Source organism: Myotis brandtii, unplaced genomic scaffold (genome assembly GCF_000412655.1).
Source record: "Myotis brandtii unplaced genomic scaffold, ASM41265v1 scaffold924, whole genome shotgun sequence".
Lineage (NCBI taxonomy): Eukaryota > Metazoa > Chordata > Mammalia > Chiroptera > Vespertilionidae > Myotis > Myotis brandtii.
The window spans coordinates 185192-199578 of record NW_005371808.1 but is presented as its reverse complement, the minus strand read 5'-3'; the positions used below and the strand labels follow the sequence as shown (position 1 = coordinate 199578).

Genomic DNA, 14387 nt, shown 5'->3' with positions numbered 1-14387 from the left:
CCACCGGCCCCAGGAGGACCGTGGCGGAGGCCACGGCCACCCGCTCTGTGTCCGGCTTACCACCCACATCGACCATAGCTGCCCGGCCTTCCGTGTCCACGTGGGTGAGCTGGTCCGAGGTTGGCAGCGATCCTGAGTGGGTGGCAGGAGCCCGGGACCCGGGGCTAAGGCACTTGGGGTTGGTGTCTGAGTTGGGGTGGGAACAGTAGTGTCTCTGAGGGGAGCCAGGCCCCAGCCACCGCTGGGCGAGGGGAGGGGACTGGGGCCCCCGGCAGCCCTTCCACAGAGTCGCCACCTGGTTGGAGAGACTCGCTCTGTGTCTCAGACCCTGAACGCCGAGTGGGTCCCAAGAGGAAAGGCTTGGAATGGCTGGTGGGGAATCTTGGAGCATCCAAAACAATCCTGCAAGAAGGAAGGAGAAGACAGACTCAGGGCAAAGGGCATTCTTTTCCCCGCCTCCTCTCGCAACCCTCTCTCCTCCCCCACTCTGGTTCTGCCCACACCACGGGAGGAGGAATGGAGAGCACAAAGCCGAGCGGGAGAGAAGCCGCCACATGCAGCCCTGTATCAAAGGGGCTTTTGTTTGCGGCCTCCCACGCAATGAGAGATGTCCTCATCACGCAGTTCCCGGGAGTTAAGGAACCTGGAGGCTGTGATCGTGGCTGTGTCCTCCCTGACGAGGTGAGTAAGCAGCACTCCTAGCTTGCTGCTCAAGCTCTGCCCTGCGCAGAAGCCAGCGGGAGAGAAGCCGCCACATGCAGCCCTGTATCAAAGGGGCTTTTGTTTGCGGCCTCCCACGCAATGAGAGATGTCCTCATCACGCAGTTCCCGGGAGTTTAGGAACCTGGAGGCTGTGACTGTGGCTGTGTCCTCCCTGACAGGTGAGTAAGCAGCACTCCTAGCTTGCGGCTCAAGCTCTGCCCTGCGCAGAAGCCAGTGACACATCGCCCAGTGGGTGCTAATGGTCCAGATGCGCCCGTGCGTGGGCCCACACTCCAGAGGGAAGACAATTAAATCCAGGGGACCCCCCCCCCCCAGTTCCTGGTGACACAATGATTATTCCTGTGGCATGCTTGGTGCAGGGGTGCGTGCAGAGGCAAGAGCAGAGGCAGCCAAAGCTTGAAGGGGCAGGACAGGATGAGGGGGCAGGACAGGATGAGGGGGAACAGAAGAAAACCAGGCTGCGAACATCGGGATGAAATGCAGGGTCTAGGGGTGCCTTATGGCAGGGGGGCCCACCCCACGGAACCCAATGACAAGGGCGAGTGGTTACGTACTGCTGGGTCACCCACCGATGAGGATCATGGGCCGGTTCTTCATCTGGGAGATACTGAACATGCCTGGGGTGAGGGAAGGATGGGGAGGGAGAGCGGGGGAGGGAGAGCAGGGGAGGGGAGAGAAGGAGGGACAGTTCGTGACACAAACATGGACACAGTGGTGTGACAGCCCGTGTACATGCACTCACCCAGGAGCACCTGACAAAGCCCCTACTGTGTGCTGAGGGCCACCCAGGACCGAGCCCAGAAGTCTGACGCCAGGCCCTGCCCTCCTGACAGAATGCCGTGTGTGGGAAGAGAGGGGCAATGACACCCCTTTCCCCACCAATGAAACAGCCCAAGAGAATTTGGGGACCTGTCCCTTGTAGTCTCCACTGTGCCAGCCTCCCAGGAGGAGAACCATCACCGCACCCCAAGTCTAGGGGTCCAACACTGAGTCCCCAGCTCCCTGTCAGGCTGTGCTTTGTCCTCCCCCCAAACTCTGCTTCCCTCCTGCTGACAGTGGCCCACTCACCCCGCCTGGCCCGCCCACCCCACCCCTTACCTGCGTGCTGCCGCTTCTTCCTGCCCACAGCCGCCCCGATGATCCCCAGCAGCTCCTCCTCAGACGCCCCCGCCCGCAGGTGATCCCGTAGGGAGACCTCTGAGTTCCCAAAGAGGCAGACCTGAGGGGGTTATCACAGGGGTGAGGACAATGGGCCTCCTGCATCCCTGGCCCCGGCCCATCCCTGGAGACCCCTCTGGGCTGAGACCAGCGTCCAGGCCTCCCACGGCTGGGCACAGTCAGGGCAGGACTTTCCACCACCAGGGGCAGGAGGCGCTGGATGGAGGAGTCCGGCTGGAGGGCAGGAAGCAGATGCAGACATCCCTGGCCTGGCTCTGGCTTGCGATCATGTCGCCTTCAGCTTGGAGAGTGAGCTTTAAAAAACGGAACTGCTGCCCATGGAGATAGCCATCCCGATGCACACTCCTCCGGGACCTTCCCTGGAATGGCCTCCTGAGGCGTCCTCGCTGAGACCCAGCAGTCCCCTGCGCACACCCCATTTTCCCTCGGGCCCTCCTGCTCCCCTGTCTCATGGACGTTACCTGCCAGCCCCTGTCCCACTCCAATGCGGACAGCAGGGGGCTGGGGGAAGGCCATCCTGCGGTCAGTCACACTGACTCAGGGCTCCCAGCCCCGAGAGAGGCTGGGGCTCTGGGGGCTCCAGAAAGAAAGATACCCACCACCCTCCCACAGAACCTTATAAAGCACCTACTATGTGCCAGCGCTATACTACAAGGCTCTGTGGACTCAGTGACAGAAGAATGTTTGAGGAGCCCCTGAGGGCAGAGACCACCCGAGAAGACAGGAGTGAAATCTAAGCAAAAGGTACACCTACTTCACCATGCTGCTCCCGTCCTCACTCCCCACCAGGCCCCGGGTTCTACTCTCCACCTCTCTCTGCCCCCAGGAGGCCCAGGGACTACACCTTCCAGGCCCTGGGTTTTACTCTCCACCCCTCTCTGCCCCCAGGAGGCCCAGGAGCTGTACCTTCCAGGCCCCCTCCAGCTGCCTCTGCCTGGGCCTGGGCTTGGCTGACAGGAGAGGAGAGGGAGGCTGGTGCTTGCTCCCTGCTTCCTCCCTGCTCTGACTTGGAGTGGCTGCTTCCCTCCATAATGACACCAACCAGGAGGCCACTGAACCAGCCTCCGTCTGGCTTTCACTGGCCCCAATGGCACCACCTCCTCCCCTCCCGCTCCCCCCACGGTGGGCCCAGCTGCTGCTCATGGGGTGCCTCAACACCCCTCACAGCCCCCCTCACCTGCATCACCAGCAGCTTCCTCAGTCCAGTCCCTTCAGAACCCCACCTTCCATTTCCTGCAGGGCCCTGCCTCACCACCCACAGTTCAGGTCCATTTTAAATCCCAGCCCAGGAAAACCTTTTTGCTTTTTAGTAACAGCTGAACGATTCCTTCTGGATGGCAAACCTGATGCATCTGAAACGCCCCCACCCACCCCCACCCCCAGTACTAACCGGGTCCCAGAGTCTTTCCCTGATGCCTTTCTCTCCACCCGCCACCTGCACGACCAAGTCCCCTTTCCTCCTTCCCATCTTCACTGCACACTCCTACACATTTGGGACATCGCCAAATGGCCATCTAACCAGTCTTCCTATTTCCAACTTCAACCTGCGGATTATTTTTCCTAAAATGTGAACAGGGGACCAGGTCTCCCCCTGCTCAGAAACCCTGCACAGCCCCCGTCGCCCCCCCTCCCCCGTCAACAGAACACTCCGCACCTTCTCCCTGGGCACTCGAGCCCCTAGCACACTCTCCCAGATCTGACTGTGATCTGCCCAGGATGCTGGGATGTACTGACGCCTCCTCCCCTGCCCTCACTTCCACCCAGCCATCCTTCCAGGCCCACCACCCGCTCCCTCAGGTCCACCCCTTATATCCATCACCCTTATGTCCATCACTCATTGGACCAAGAATCCTGCACCTGCGCACATTAGCAGCTTTGTTTGGTCTTAGCAAGGAGCCTGTGTGCCCCTAAAGGGTGGGGCAGGTCTATGTCTCCCTTTCATCCCTCAGGGCAGGTGCACAGCACATGCTCGTTAGACATGAGTAACGAGGCTGGTTTCAGAGCTGAGCCCCTGGCTGGTGGAAGGGGCCAACATGGGGAGGGGGGGGAAGGCAAAACCTTCACCACCTCCCCCCGCCATGGTAGCACCAAGTCCTGGAAAATGGCTCCCAATCAGCTGCAAGTTACTAGGAGGGAGGGAGGGAAGGGAGGGAGGGAGGGGGGAAGGATGGGAGGAAGAAGGAGGGAAGGACGGAAGGAAGGAAGGGAGGAAAGGAGGGAGGGAGGGAGGAAAGGGAAGGGATAAATCAGGGTGCTGCTCCCATGACCTCCCCAAATCTGACACTATTTCACCCCCCACCCCGTGTGCCCCGCTGTTTCCCCTCCACTCGGGGCCGGTGGGAGGGATGTGCAGACGCTCACCTTGAGGTTCCCGTCGGCTGTGATGCGCAGCCGGTTGCAGGTCCCACAGAAATGCTCAGACATGGACGTGATGAAGCTGAGCTGGCCTCGGAAGCCAGGGACGCGAAAGGTCTGGGCGAGGAGGGAGAAGGGCAGTGGCGGGAACCGGGGCGGAGAGGGCCCGCTCTCCCTGCCGACCTGAGCCCTCACTCCACGGCCTCAGGGAAGCCTTCGGAAGGGAGCACCCAGGGCCCTCAGACCACAGCAGACTCAGGTACACGAGTGGGGACGAGCTCTGCCCGTGCCTGGCCTGCCGAGCAGACCAGCTAAGCATACGGAGACCGGAGCACCGCGGCCAGAGCAGGCCCGTAGGGGAGCAGACGGAGCACCCCTCCCCCACTTACTGGCGTGTGTCCTGTCAAGTCACTTTACCCCTGTCCCACGCCCGCCGCTTCTTTATCCTCTTGATCCGGGAGAAGGGAGGCTGCTGTGCTGGCACTGAAGGGCATCCTGCTAACTGGCACTGCCCTACATCGCTGCCCTCTGACCGCCCGCGGCCCCTGCCAGCTCTCCTGAACTTCCCCCGCCCAGCCCCAGGCTGCCCCACCTTGGCTGTGCTGGATTCCTCCTCGGGCAGCTTCTCCAGCTCCGGCCACTGCTGCCGGAGGGTGTCCAGCATCTCCTTGTAGCTGACCATCTTCTTGACGTTCCACTTGTTACCTGTATGGGGGTTGGAGGCTCCCGAGTCCAGCAGGGCAGGAGCCCACCCTCCCGCACAGCCCGGAGTCAGGAGGCCTCTGATACCCACGCAGCCCTAGCCTAGCCCTGCCGGGCCCCTCCCCACCATCTCTGGAGAAGTTTCTACACACACAGCAGGGTTGGAGGTCAGCAGCACCCACAGTGTGAGCCAGACCTTGCTGCCCCACACACCCTTCACGGGGGCTCCATGCTCTGTCCGTAGGCCCAGCTCCTCATCCCTCCGCACCCCCATCACTGACCGTCAAAGGGCATGTACTCTATGAAGCGCACGTCCAAGGGGAGGCCCTCGGTCAAGGCCACAAAGTCCAGGAGCTCGTCCTCGTTCAGGCCGCGCATCACCACGCAGTTCACCTGCCCGGGATGAAGGGACCATGAGCGCTGCCCTCGGGGCTGTTTTGCAGGGGTGACCTTTGGGGATCTGGGACCTGCCTGGGCTCTCCAGTGGAGGTCCCGGTCCTTGCCCTTCGCCCCACAGCTCTCCTTGGGTTTGTGGAATCCATGGAGGTCACAGTTCTGCCCTCCCTTGCGTTGTGAGGGGCAGGGCTGGATGCAGTGGGTAGGGAAGTGGTGGCCAGGAGCTGACAGGGAAAGACCAAGCCAGGGTGGAGGGATAGAAGAAGGGGCCCACCCTCACCTTCACGGGGCTGTAGCCCAGCTCGATGGCCTTGTGGATGCCCTCCATGACCTTGTGGAAGCCTGTGGGAGGAAGAGAAACAGTCAGGAACTCCTCCCTCTCCCTGGGCCCCTCCCTCACAGACCTGGGAAGTAAGGCATCTCTGAGACCACTGAGGCCTGGCTCACAAGCATTTCTGTAAAGGGCCAGATCGTAAATATTCTAGGTTTTGCAGGCCAAGAGGCAAAATTGAGGATATTATGTAGGTGTATGCCATAAAGATTTCATTGATGCAATTCAGAATATGATAATAATTGAGAATAGTTTTTGGTAATACAGGTCCACGTATGGAATGGAAGAAACTAATTATTTTTACAAGGATAATATTTTGCTTGGTTGGGGTTCATAGTCAATGCTCCCTATCATTCAATTGATTGCAAATGTTACCAGTAAGCCCATTCTTGGTTCACAGGCTGTTAAAAGCAGGCAGGGGCTGGGTCTGACCCCTGGGCTGTAGTGTGCAACGCAGACCTGGGGGGCCTGCTCAGTCCTGAGAGGGAACTGAGGCCCAGAGAAGCAGGGCCCTGCTGGCTGCAGCACACCACATCTCAGAACACAGGTTCCTGGCCCCGTATCCAGGCTTTCTCCCCAACAGCCTGTCGGTTCATATAATCTACATGTTCTCACTAGCGCCTACTGTGCACAGCTGTGTCAGGGCTGGTGAGCGATTCCCATGCATGTGGTTCACACCTGTCTCTGTGCTTACTCAGGCTGACCTATCCTCCCCTCACTCCCCTCAGCCCCCCTCAGCTCATTCCTGCACCCACTGCCCGCCGGTCTCACCCGCCCACAGCCGGCAGAGTCTGCAGATCACAGGGGATTCCTAGCCAGGATGTCAGCTGAGGGAGCGTGGCCTGGGAATGGCCTTCATGCTGTCCCTGCAGCCTTTCTGGACGGGCCCGGTGAAGGAGGGCAAGGGGAGGAATGTGCGGCAGCTCTCTCTCCCTCGCTGTCACTTCAATGGACACCATAAACCTAGTGGCCTCACACCTTTTCAGTAGCCTGTCCTGCAGGGCAATGTCCTGTGTGTCTGTCCCCTCCCAGTGCCGGGAGCAGGCTTCACGGAGGGCGAGGCCTCGCGAGCACTTCAGCACACGGAGGGCTGTAAGCAGGGAGGCACAGGGAGAGGCCGGAGCCTCTGTCCCAATGTGAAGCCCACGGCCCGAGACCACAGGGGACTCTGGAAGGTCTCCCTCTCGCCCTGCCCTCCCCGATGAAACCCAGTGGGAGGAGGCTGTGGGAGTCCCTGCTGCAGGGGTGAAGGGAGAGGCTTACATCCAGGATGGGCACAGGGAGCACCCTTGGGGGCTGCTGGGGGACCCCCACCTGGCAGTGCTGGCCCTGACCCTGGCACCTCAGGGCTGCTGCTTCCACCCTGGCCGGCCCCACATTTCTGCAGAACTCATCACTGGGCAACCAATTCAGCCCAGATTGCCAGGGGCTATCTTGGTTTCAAAATGAAAGTCCTGAGTTCTTGAAACCCTCTTAGTCATGAGCAAACTGGGGACAGAGTACAGGGAGGTTGGTCACCATAGCTCTTAGCATCTGACCCCCAAAGGCCTTCAGGGCTGTGGCTACAAAGACGAGGGGCATTTGGAGAGGGTGAGGGGTGAAGCCCAGGCTTATCCTTAGCCAAGACACCAAGGGTGAGAGCCCAGGCCTCTGGCCCCAGCCCCAGCTCCGGGGCCTCAGAGGGCACCTCCATTGGGAGCTGCACGGTCACCTTTCCTGCGGACGATGAACTCAAACTTGGCTGGCACCAGCGTATCCAGGCTGATGTTGATGGCACTGAGACCGGCTTTCTGGAGCTGAGGCAGCAGGCGGGCGAGGTTGATGCCATTGGTGGTGACGCCGATGGTCCTCAGCCCCTCCAGCCGATGGAGCTGGGCTGTAGGAAGAGAGGAGGAGGCATCAGCCTACTTGTTCTTGGTGAGGCCAGGAGAGTGCGAGTCCAAGTAACATGGATGGACCTCAACTAACCAGGCTCAGCTTAATAAGAAACAAGAATAAAAACAATGATAAAACTAAGCAAAAGATTTAACACTGAGTGTTCCCTCTGCTAGAGGCTCTGCTGAGGGCTTGGGTGCCTGAGCTCATTGAAGTGTCGCGATAATAATGATCCCACAAGAGAAGAAAGGCTCAGAGAGAGTAAGAAAATTGCAAGGCACATAGCTAGTAAGAGGAAGAGCTGAGAGTCAAATTCATGTGTGTTTGACTCCAGAACTATCAATAATAATAAAAGGGTAATATGCTAATTAGACTGGAAGTCCTTCCAGACGTCATTCCGGACGATCTTCCAGATGAAGCCGGGCCGGAGCAAACCCCGGGTCCCAGGCCTGCTGGCGGCCGGAGGAGGGAAGCCCGGATCCCGGGTGCCAGAGGGGAGCCGGTGCCAGCAGCCGGGGGAAAGAAGGCCTACTCTTGCACAAATTTTCGTGCACCGGGCCTCTCGTGCTCTTAATAACTAACTCACAGGTTCTTACACTCTAGTTTGTTGACTCCTCCATTCCACCAAAAATCTCCAGAAACAACAGAAGGATTTAGAAAGACAAAACACACACCCATAATAGCACTGGAAGGCAAGAAAGAATGTCTTCAATGGCCCAGAAAGGTGGAGAAATACTGAAACACAGAAAGCAGAGGGAGACCAGATGGCTCGAGGAGACCACGGCCCAAAGCACACATAGGAGAAGGTTCTGTACAAAGTGGGAGGGTGACTGGCATGCACCACACTTAGCAGTCACACAGACAAGGAGCAGAAGGGTCGTTGGTTATGCCAAGGAGGTTGTCTTTGGGGGAATTCTACTGGATGAGTTGGGCAGGTTGGCCAAGTTGGCCTCCCTCTCACCTCTAGGAGCAGGGAGAAGGCAGCAGCTTTTACCCAAGGCTAGAGCACTTAAGGCAGCCTAAGGGGGTGGGGGAAGCCCTGAGTAGCTGCTGATAGTCAGGAGACATGGGGCCCAGAAGACTAGCAGGACCTCACGCCCCTGTCCACAACCTCAGGGGCAACCAGCATAAACAGAAACAGCCCTGGCAGCCAGGCCAGCAGAGGCCTTGGGAACTGAGATGAGTACAGTCAAGAATCAGCAAACATTTTGAACTAACAAGCAAAAGAGGGACAAACTCATAGAAAGCAGGCTGACAGCAGTTGGTGGTGGGACAATGGTGGGAGGGATGGAAGGACAGAGCAAAAAATGGGGGAAAAATAGAAAAAACTCATGGACAAGAACAACAGTGTGGTGACTGCTGCAGGGAAGCAGGTGGGGGGAGGTGGATGAGGGTATAGAGGTGATAAATGGTGATGGACGGAGACTTGACTTGGGGTGGTGAACACACAACACAGTGTACAGAGGATGCGTTACAGAATTATGCACCTGAAACCTGCATAATTGTGTTAACTAGTGTCACTCCAAAAAATTCAATAAGAAGGAAAAAAGTAAAGACAATGCTGAGAAAGAAACATAAATTTCACAAATAGAGAAATGAAAGAAGGAGACATGAAAGAGATAACAGATGATGATTCTTTTAAAATTAGGAGTTAGATGAACATAGATGCAAAAATTCTCAAAAAATATTAGCAAAACAAATTCAACAATACATTAAAAGGGTCATACACCAAAATAAAGTGGGATTTATTCCAGGGATGCAAGGATAGTTTAACATCCACAAATCAATTAATGTGATATACCAGCATTAGCAAAATGAAGGATGAAACACATACAGCCATCTGAATAGGTGCAGAAAAAGCATTTGACAAAATTCATCATACATTCATGATAAAACTGTCAACAAAGGGGTATAAAAGGAACATTGCTCAACATAATAAAGGCCATATATGATAAGCCCACAGCTAACATCATACTCAATGGTGAAAAGCTCAAAGCTTTTCCTCTGAGATTGGGAACAGACAAGGATGCCCACTCCTGCCACTTTTATTCAACATTAGAATTCCTAGCCAGAGCAATTAGGCAAGGAAAAAACAAACAAACAAACAAACAAAACAAAAGGCACTTAAATCAGAAAGGAAAAGTAAAACTGTCACTATTTGCAGATGACATAATATAAAATATAGATGCCGAAACCGGTTTGGCTCAGTGGATAGAGCGTCGGCCTGCGGACTGAAAGGTCCCAGGTTCGATTCCGGTCAAGGGCATGTGCCTGGGTTGCGGGCATATCCCCAGTGGGAGATGTGCAGGAAGCAGCTGATCGATGTTTCTCTCTCATCGATGTTTCTAACTCTCTATCTCTCTCCCTTCCTCTCTGTAAAAAATCAATAAAATATATTTTTTTAAAAAATATATATATATAGAAAGCCTTAAAGACTCCACCTAAAAACCGTTAGAACTAATAAATCAGTGAAGCTGCAGGATACAAAGTCAGTATACAAAAATATGTTGCATATACACTAATAATAAACTATCAGAAAGATAAATTAAGAAAACAACCCCAATTACAATTGCATTAAAAAGAATAAAATACCTAGGAAACAATTTAACCAAGCAAGTAAAAGACTTTTACACTGACTACTATGAGACACCAATAAAAGAAATCAAAGAAGACACAAATAAGAAGAAAGCTATCCTGTGCTCACAGATTGAAAGAATTAGTATTTTGAAAATTTCCATGCTACTTAAAGCAATTTACAGATTCAATGTGATCCCTATCAAAATTCCAATGTTATTTTTCACAGAAATAGAACAAACATTTCTGAATGGAACCACAAAAGACGCCACATAGCCAAAGCAATCTTGAGAAAGAACAAAGCTGGAGACATCACGCTTACTGATTTTAAATTATATTACAAAGCTATAGCAATCAAAACAGTATAGTAGTGACATAAAAACAAACACACAGATCATTGGAACAGAATCAAGAGCCCAGAAATAAACCCACACATATATGTTTAATTAATTTAAAGCAAAGGAGCCAAGACTATACAATGGGAAAAGGACAGTTTCTTCAATAAATGTTATGGGGAAAACTGCACAACTACATACAAATGAATAAAACTGGACCACTATATGACAGCATACAAAAAGATTAACTCAAAATGGAATAAAGACTTAATAGGAAATAATAAAACTCCTAGAAGAAAAACATAGTCAGTAAACTTCTTGACGTTAGTCTTGGTGATGAGTTTTTGGATCTGACACCAAAAGTAAAGGCAACAAAAGAAAAAAGAAAAAAAGCAGGACTACATCAAATGCTGTTCAGTACAGCATTATTTAAAATGAGCCAGGACATGGAAGTCACCTAATTGTCCATCAGTGAATGAATGGATAAAGAAAATGTCACAATACACACAATGGAATATTATTATTCAGCCATAAAAATAAAATCTTGCCATTTTTCATAAAGATAGATCTTGAAGGCATTATGCTAAGTGAAATAAATCAGACAGAGAAAGTGATATGATCTCACTTATATGTGGAATCTTAAAAAACAACACTCAAACTCACAGATACAGAAAACAGATTGGTGATTGCCAGAGGTGGTTGGAAGGGGGTGAGTGAAATGGATAAAGGTGGTCAAAAGGTATAAACGTCCAGTTACAACACAAAGTCCAGAGGGTGTTATGTACAGCATGGTGAGTATAGTTAATAATAATATATTGTATATTTGAAAATTGCTAAGACAGTAGATCTTAAAAGTTCTCATCACAAGAAAAGAAAATATAACTATGTGTGGTGATGTACATTAACCTCACTTATTGTGGTGACCATTTTGCAATGTGTAAAAATATCAATTCATTATATTGCACACCTGCAACTAATACAATGTTATATGTCAATTATATTTTAATACAAAAAAATCAAAATTAATATCCTCCAGGAGTTAAATATTACATTCTGAAATGAGAAAAATAACTTATTAGAACTCTTAAAAATAAAATATATATAGTTATAGAAAGATATTTGATAGATAGATAGATAGATATAGTTGTAAAATATATAGTGTAGAAAGAAAAAAACTTAATGAGAAAGCAGAATGGACACATATGAAGAGCAAATGAGCAAATTGGAGTACAACGCAATTCTCCCAGAATGTACACAAAAGAACAAGAATAAAAAAAACCTCCACCTACTGACATTTAAATCTAGAGAAAGGATACTGTGTCAAAATGCCCACCGTGGTTATCTTTGATCAGTAGTATTATATAGGTGATTTTTACATTTACTTGTCTGGAGATAAAATTTATTTCAAACCACTTGAATGCATGAACCTTGGTGAAGAATCAGCTTATCTCTGCATGAGAGCAGAAGCCAGGAGTGAGGTGCCCAGATGAAAATTGGGGAAAAGATTGCACAAAAGGCAGCAGAAGATCACACATTTAAGCATCCGTTTGGGGAGGGCTGTGCAGAAGTGCACATGTTCCGGGTATAAGGCTAATATTATACCGCCTTTCTGAAGAGACATGTATGGTAAAGCATTGGACCTGAAATTCTAAGTCTAAGAATTTACCTAAGGAAATAATTATAGATGTGAACAATATTTAGTACGAAGATGTTTAGTAGACAGCAGTGCATAGTAAAAGACAGCTGGAAATCATTCTGATACCCAACAATAGGAAACTGGCTAAATTATGCTTTGTTTAGATGATGGAATATTATGCAAGCAAAAATGACTCTACAGAATAATATGTTCGGCTGTTGGGAGATACACATGCTATATTAAGTTCAGAGAGCAGGTTAAAAACAGTTGTTAATAGGATTTCCCTTATATGTGGATTCTAAAGAACAAAATACATGCTCAACAAAACAGAAAAAGACTCAGATACAGAGAACAGACGGATAGTTGCCAGACTGGAAGAGGGTTGGGTGGCTAGGTGAAAAAGGTGAAGAGATTAAGAAGTACAATTGGTAGTTACAAAATACTAGTCACAGGGATGTAAAGTACAGCATATGGAATACATTCAGTCAATAATATTATAATAACTATGTATGGTGTCGGGGGATCATAAGTTATATAATTGTCTAACCACTATGCTGTACCCTGAAACTAACATAAAATAATATCGAATATCAGCTGTAATGGGGGAGGGAGTTAAATAAAAAACAACAACATCCAGAAGTTAAAAACTAAATATGAAAATAAAACACCAAAATGTTGACAGTGGTTACAACTGGGTAGTAGTTATATATTGTTTTTGCTTACCTAAAATAAACATGTATTACCATTGTAATAGGAAAGTAAAATTTTAAAAAGAAAAATTGTTTTAAAAAAGGGGGGGGGGAGCTTTACCCTCGGGCTCTGCCAATATGGAAAATTAGCAGTAGTTGTTGGTTCCCTACACAGAGGGATTCTGGAGAAACACAGAATCCAGGACATTAATTAAAGAAAATCTAGAGAACTCATAGGAAGACGGACTGGTCTTCTGAACGAGTATGGGGAGGGGTTGTAGCCTGGGTTGAAGGTGCCTGGCAGAGAAGGTCAGCAATAATGGTAAGCAAGGCAGTTCAACTCCCTTCTTGCCCTCACCCACTGATGCCTCAGAACAACCACTGCTTGTCCCCTTACTGAAGGAATCAGTGGCACGCGCCCCAGAACTAGCTCAGCAGCCACTAGTGGCAAACTCGGGGGAGCTGCCCGAGTCCCACTAGAAGAGGAGCTGAAGACACAGGTGAGGACCTACCAATCTCCTGCATTCATTCCTCCGCCTCCCAAAGCCCCAGGGCTCCTTCCAAACCTGCTTCTCCCTGAGGTTTGAAGGTGAAGACCTACAGGACTGCCATGCTCCCTAAGTCCAGGTGCCACTCTCATCATAAGCTAAATGAGCAGTATGACCTGGAGCTGCGCAGTGCACAGCCGTGCTGGTCGTTCAGGGGGAGACAAACACGAGTGAATAACGGAGACAGTCTGGGATCTTGAGCTCCCTGTGCCTACCAAAAACTAAACTCTGGCCTTTACCCTTTTTCCATGTCGTGTGTGTGATGTGCCACTGAGTCAATCTGACTCCTGATGACGCCATGAATGACTGACACCCATGTCCTGCCCTCAACAGCCCGGCTCCGCTCCTGCAGACTCAGGCCCATGGCTGTTGTTATGAAGTCAGCCCATCTCAGGTTTGGTCTTCCTCCTTTCCTGCTGCCTCCTATTTTCCCCAGCATTACTGTCTTTTCCAAAGAACAGACAGAGTAGAAGAGTGTCCGCTTTGTCATTTTTTGCCTCCAGTGATGTTTCGGGTTTAATGTGCTCCGGGGAACACTTGTTCCTCTTCCTGGGGGTCTGGGGTATCTGTGAAGCTCTCCAGCTCCATCTTTCAAATGAATCAATATTTTCCCCTATCAGCCTTCTTCACTGTCCAACTTTTGCATCCATACTTAGCAATTGGGAATACGAGGGTGTGGATGATCTTAGACTTGGTCTCTATGACACACCGTTGCCCTTGAAGATTCTTTCCTAATTCTTTCACTGCCCTTCTGAGTCTCAGCCTTCTCTTGATTTCTTGGCTGCAGTCTCCATTGACTTGATGCTGAACCAACGTAAGCGAAACCTTAAACAATTTCGGTGTCTCCTTTGTCTATGTTAAAGTTGTGTACTTTTTCTATGGTCATGATTTTTGTTTTCTTGGTGTTCAGATAAAGTCCTGATTTGGCACTTTCTTCTTCCACTTTCATCAGAAGTCGTTTCAAATCATTGGTACTTGCTGCAAGTAAGAGGGTGTCATCTGCATATCTTAGCTTATTGATATTTCTTCCACCAATTTTCACTC

General features: G+C 50.9%; 1 protein-coding gene across 1 annotated transcript in view; it reads right to left on the bottom strand.

The window, feature by feature from the left end:
- MOCS1 (molybdenum cofactor synthesis 1) overlaps nucleotides 1-14387 on the bottom strand; it is a 34033-nt gene that overhangs the window by 4084 nt on the left and 15562 nt on the right. Inside the window, exons 4-11 of the mRNA XM_014532939.1 lie at nucleotides 7398-7562; nucleotides 5636-5697; nucleotides 5241-5352; nucleotides 4850-4962; nucleotides 4264-4374; nucleotides 1822-1942; nucleotides 1293-1340; nucleotides 5-402 (exon numbers count right to left, since the gene is read on the bottom strand). Of these exons, the coding sequence (XP_014388425.1) occupies nucleotides 5-402; nucleotides 1293-1340; nucleotides 1822-1942; nucleotides 4264-4374; nucleotides 4850-4962; nucleotides 5241-5352; nucleotides 5636-5697; nucleotides 7398-7562 (1130 nt within the window). The remainder of the gene's footprint in view (nucleotides 1-4; nucleotides 403-1292; nucleotides 1341-1821; nucleotides 1943-4263; nucleotides 4375-4849; nucleotides 4963-5240; nucleotides 5353-5635; nucleotides 5698-7397; nucleotides 7563-14387) is intronic.